Source organism: Chiloscyllium plagiosum, unplaced genomic scaffold (assembly GCF_037043375.1).
Source record: "Chiloscyllium plagiosum isolate Xiang-an unplaced genomic scaffold, Cpla_swu_hap1 HiC_scaffold_6, whole genome shotgun sequence".
Lineage (NCBI taxonomy): Eukaryota > Metazoa > Chordata > Chondrichthyes > Orectolobiformes > Hemiscylliidae > Chiloscyllium > Chiloscyllium plagiosum.
The window spans coordinates 51,766,056-51,771,611 of record NW_028270144.1 but is presented as its reverse complement, the minus strand read 5'-3'; the positions used below and the strand labels follow the sequence as shown (position 1 = coordinate 51,771,611).

The 5,556-nt window shown below is 42.1% G+C and overlaps 1 protein-coding gene across 2 annotated transcripts; it reads right to left on the bottom strand.

Moving 5' to 3' along the window:
* Positions 1–1,358: 1,358 nt before the first annotated feature.
* On the bottom strand, positions 1,359–5,314 carry gja8b (gap junction protein alpha 8 paralog b). Of its 2 annotated transcripts, none has more exons than XM_043691465.2 (2): positions 4,597–5,314; positions 1,359–4,258 (listed from the first exon to the last, which is right to left on the bottom strand). In XM_043691465.2, exon 2 carries the CDS (start codon positions 4,249–4,251, stop codon positions 3,073–3,075), a length of 1,179 nt encoding a protein of 392 aa, XP_043547400.2. In that variant the 5' UTR covers positions 4,252–4,258; positions 4,597–5,314; the 3' UTR covers positions 1,359–3,072. The 2 variants fall into 2 exon arrangements, with proteins under 2 accessions (XP_043547400.2, XP_087844125.1); XM_087987999.1 differs by lacking the exon at positions 4,597–5,314 and adding an exon at positions 4,488–4,513.
* Between the last annotated feature and the right edge of the window lie 242 nt (positions 5,315–5,556).

The following is a 5,556-nucleotide window of genomic DNA, read 5'->3' as shown; positions in this document are numbered from 1 at the left end:
TCTTGTTGCTGTCCCAATCTGTCCACTTAGTTACTCAAATTATCTACTTAAAGCTGTCAAGTGGATGGCTTGATAACTCACCTTTGGTAAAAATTTCTTAAGGGTGAGAGTACAAGGCACTGTTGAGTTGATGCCCTTTTGCCTGATTGCACACTGGTCCCATTTTCAAACCCACCACCACAGCTGCAACATTTCTTCCTGGTTTGAGCCATTTCCATTGTAAGTAGTAGTCCAACAGGTCATGCATGTAGTATCTATTTTCTCCAAAGGTGTTAGTTGCATATCTTTCCTTCATCAAATCCCTGAACATGCATGCAGGTAATGAAAGGCAGTTCTAGCTGCACGCTTGAATAATTTCAGAAAACAGTTACTGTGAGTTTGGCATGTTGCTTACCTTGCACTTATAGTCTTGTGTAATCTTTGGACTTTCTCCCCCCTCCCAACTCCCATATCATCCCACGCCCACAGTGCATCCCCAGTACATCCCCATTACATCCATCCAAATTTCTAAAACAGCCCAAGTTTGCACTTAACATTTGTATATTTTGTATCAATTTGTTTTATGCCTAATCCTATAATCTGAGTTGACAAACTATAACTGTGAATAAGGATGTTTTGAAATATATTAATGGTGCATGTAAAGTTTAAGAAAATACTAACCAATATTTTCATGAGTTGCAAGAAAAAAAACTTTACACGGTGACTATGATAACTTTACCTTAAAGGGTCCCAAAGTTTGAATGTTGCTGTTCCTGATGGTGGGAAATAGATTGGGACTACCAAAAATGATTTGAGTTCCCAGCTTTTGTCCACTATTCCCTCCTATAGCAAATTTAAATGAACCTCAAGCATCTGAAGAATTGTGTATTTAATAAATTCATGATAAATTCAACAAAGAATATGAGTCAGTCCATTGTGTTTACTCTGGTTATCAGAAAGAACTTCCAATTCAAGTTACTCCCCTGCTCTTTTCCTATGTCCCTGGAAGTGTACATCTAATTCTATATTACTGCTACCAAGCAGCAATCATTACCACCAGGCAAACTATAGATACAAATATGTAAACATCCAATATTTCAATAAACCTTGTTAATCTTTTTAAGCCTGTGTAGCATTGCCACTTCAAGTCCGCAGATATAAAATTATATATTTAACCTATGCAGTCACATTGTAACCTATATCTCCGAGGAACGTGAGATTTGTACACAGATTTTCTGGACAACATCAATGCACCACAAGAGCCTCTCTCATCCTTGAAGGTAACACTGTGACTGTCTTAAAAGTAGGTTTTGTATGCCAATGTCTGTCATATGCACTTAGGTAATGAAGGCAACAATGGATATATTTTTAAATGTAGTAACAAGACAAATTATGTACTTTTTATTTTGAACATGATTTATTTATAAATTCAAAGTTATAACATGACTAAAAGCAGGCTAAAGAGCTTAAGTTGTAAACCTTTTGTTATTGGTAGCACAATTTGTAATATGTATTTTGCATTTTTATGATGCTTTATTTAGAGCATATTATTCTTGCAAGTTTTGAGCATATAACATTTGATGGCAGACAAAGATGAAATGTACATAATAATAATCTCTCAATGATCTAAATATCCAAAGAACTAGTGAAAATTTAGTTCTTAGTGTTAAACAAGATGAGTTGTTACTAGACAGAGAGGTAATAAAGTAAATCAAAGGTTTACTCAAATATTTAATAAACAATCATAGTTGTGACTATTATGGCAGCATGGTGGCTCAGCAGTTAGCACTACTGCCTCACAGTGCCAGGGACCTGGGTTTGATTTCAGATTGGAGTGACTGACTCTGTGGAGTTTGCACATTCTGTATCTGTGTGGGTTTCCTCTGGGTGCTCCAGTTTCCTCCCTCAATCCAAAGATGGGCAGGCTAGGTGGATTGGTTATGTGAAATTTCCCACAGTATGCTGGGATGTGCAGGCAAGGTGGATTAGCCATAGCAAATGCAGGGTTACAGAGATGGGGTGTGATGCTTTTTGGAGGGGCAGTGTGGACTTGATGGGCTGAATAGCCTGCTGTTGCACTGTGGGTATACTTATGTCTTTCAATTGGATAGCTGACTTTTTCTGATTATTTATCATTGCCACTGTTGGGTGTTGCACAATGAAAGCTCAGAGTACTCCATTCACTTGACTCCATCAATCCCCAATCTGTTGCTTTCACCCAGGAATCTTGATTCCTCTTTGGGATCATCCATATTCTTGTGAAAAGAGATTGCATCTTATAAATGCTGTTCACATTTTTCTATTTATAGAAATATTCCAGCACAGAAATAGGCCATTTGGCATATTGCATTTGCACCCATTCTAATCATAGAGGGGAGGGGAGAGGGGAGGGGGGCGGTGCGGTGCGGTGGATTGGCAATGGGTATTAGTGTGGAAACATTTACCTAAATAATCAAGACCTTTGTATAAAACAGCAGGAGAGTCGCATTTCTGCTGAGGCTAGGAATTCGCCGATGCTACGAAGCGACACCCTCCCCACTCTCCTTAAAATGATCGTCATCACAAGGTTGCTACACTCCACAGCTGAAGGGTTGGTCAAGTTTCTGAATGAAAGGTTTAACTGCACAGCCATGAAAGACCAAGAATAACTGAGCGTAAGGCAGTTGCACATCATTTAAAGCCCAAAATTCTCTGATCTTTCAAATGGCACTTTTGCATCCCAATGACACACCTCAACGTGTGAGAATTCGGATCCAGATCGATTTGGGAGTTAGCGGTCTGGTTAATATACATGTAGTTGCAAATACTTTGAACACTTTTGATACTAAACATCGAGAATATCTAAAAAAAAACAAAAACACCGGGGTCCTGTTGGTTCTTCTAAAGACGTTAAAAGGTTTCTTATTGTGTAACTGTTGCGATGCCATTCAGTGAAAACGAAGGCATAGAGCTGAAAAGTTGAACTTTTTTTTTCGTCTTGAGCTCATTGCGTCTGTTCTCAAGACTTCGCAGAATTCGTCCAGGCCGGCTATCAGTTTCCCCGGTGGTTTTTACACTTAGGCTCCTCGAACACTCTTGGTAGCGGTATTTACCTCATACAGTTAAATCATCAGAGCGAGCTCGACTGCTGCTTTTGCTTAATCTGCTGAGGGGCCGTGTATCCGCCAGGCTCTCATTGGCTGTTGTCAGAGGTTCCAGTTCGTTCTTCTCTCCCTCTTCCTCGGGTTCTGCGAGCGGGACAGGCTCGGGATCGGGATCAGCCTGTACCGCCGGATCAGCTTGCTGCTCAGGATCAGCATCTTCATGTTGTTGGTAGGACAGCAAAGTCTCGTTATGAATCTTTACCAGGTTATCTACCGGGCCAACACCCTTTGCTTTCTCCGGATAGGTGATGGACGGCACCGAGCTCAGGTCTACCCCAGCTGCTGTCAGTTGGAAGAAAGCGGGAGTAGGTTTGTCCTCTTGCAGGAGCTTGTACCCTTTCGCTTTCGGTACCGAAGCAACATCAATGGAATGGTATGGCTTGGGCTCTGGGTAGGCTTCAGGCTGCTGGCCAGGCTCTCGGAAAGCAAACCTGATCTTCTTCCAGCCCAGGTGACTTACCTCCACAAAATTCAGGAAGAGGGACACTGAGGCTACGGCCAGCATGAAAATCACAAAGATTGTCTTCTCCGTTGGCCTGGAGACAAAGCAGTCAACAAAGTTGGGGCAAGGCCACCTTTCGCAGCGGTACAGGGGCAAGATGCGGAATCCGTACAGGAAGTACTGACCAACCACAAAACCCACCTCAAAGATGGTTTTGAAAATGATGTGGCAGATATAGGTCCTCAGCAGGGTCCCCTCCAGGCGAAATCTCTTGTTGGTCTTGCCGATGTCTTTCAGAGCCTCTTCAGGAGCTAAGAGTAGCCTTTCAGTGTTCATGTGCTGCTGACTGTCCCCTTCTTCCCTGTCCTTTCTCTTCTCTTCCATCCTGACATGGTGCACCGCATGGCCCACATACACCAGGGACGGCGTGCTTACGAAAATGATCTGCAGTACCCAGAGTCGGATGTGCGAGATGGGGAACGCTTCATCGTAGCAGACGTTTTCACAGCCCGGCTGCTGAGTGTTGCAAACGAAGTCAGACTGCTCATCCCCCCACACGAACTCGGCCGCCGTGCCAAGGATAAGGATGCGGAAAATAAACAACACTGTCAGCCACACTCTCCCGATCACAGTGGAGTGCTCATTCACTTCCTCCAAAATATTCCCAAGGAAACTCCAATCACCCATTGCTCACCTGTTTTAAACAAAACAATACATTTGGTTTGAATGAAAGAACGGTGGTGTGGGGAGGGGGAAGGGGTGGTAATTCAGTTAATTTTACTTCACTGCAAACGATACATTATCTCGCAATCAAAAATCTGTCGCGCCCGTTCCTGCACTTAGTTTCCCACACTTCCGCAAGCAAGTTTATTTTTAAGACAAAATAAACTAATTCCAAAAGCCCGAGCAAATAACACACAAACCACAACTGGAAACATAGCGCTTTCCAACCGAACACCTCATCGAAGATAATTTCAACACCATTAGTTTGGCACCTTGCCGATGTAAAGGCAATTTGAACTTCAAACTCACTGGTTGCTGGGATCCTGGGACACAGTTTGGGGATTGATACGGGCTGATCTCGCACAGCTCAAAAACGGTGGGCTCTGAGCATTCGGTATTTAGTTTCAGCAATATTTAAACCGTGCAGCATACAGCAGGAGACCTGTGGGGTCACGCCCAGCAACAGTTCACATGACCCTTGTTGAAGGCATGGTCCACAGAAATGTATGTGTCCCCATTTGCAAAACCATCTTGCAGTTTTACAAAGTGAGCATATACCCAGGTTAAAGTTGAAAAGGACACACCAACATATTGCACATGCAAATATGTTAATACATATATTTGATTTACACATCTAGATACCGTCCCCTATGGAATGCCTTACCCAGTCACATCATATTCTAAACACAACTGCATATTCGGTTTCACGTCAAGTTGAAAAAAACTTTACGCGGCTCCAACTAGCTCAAACATATTTGAAATGATTTCGAAGTCCCCGTGCTGGAAATCTGAAACAATACGGAAAGTTGCTGGAGAACACTGGGTTAGTTACTGGACCCGAAACGTTGGCTCTGCTTTTCTCCAACAATTTCTATTTTTGCTACAAACTCACTTTACCGTGCAATTACCAACAAAACAACTTGATCACTCCAGATTATTTATTAAAGTTAATCAAATTAATGACATGTACTCTAATATCAAATGTCAACTGCACTGCAGTAAAATGAGGTGGCAAATAATTTTCAATAACTTAATCAGAAAGGAAACAGAAAAGCTGTTGATTTGCAGATGGCACATTGTAGGAAACACATATTTACATGGAACTGAATCCACAACATCACGTGAATATCAAACACAGAGGAAGCGCAGAGATTTGAAGTTTTTGGAAATTGGATTGAGGATGAATTAATGGCAGTTGGTAATTATAATGCGTTTTGTCCCATTCCCCAGCTGTCAAACTGTGTCGAATAACGCCCTCGGAAAATTTCT

Coding starts and splice junctions, on each gene's coding strand:
- gja8b (XM_043691465.2), bottom strand. CDS start 4,251: ATGGGTGATTGGAGTTTCCTTGGGAATATTTTGGAGGAAGTGAATGAG.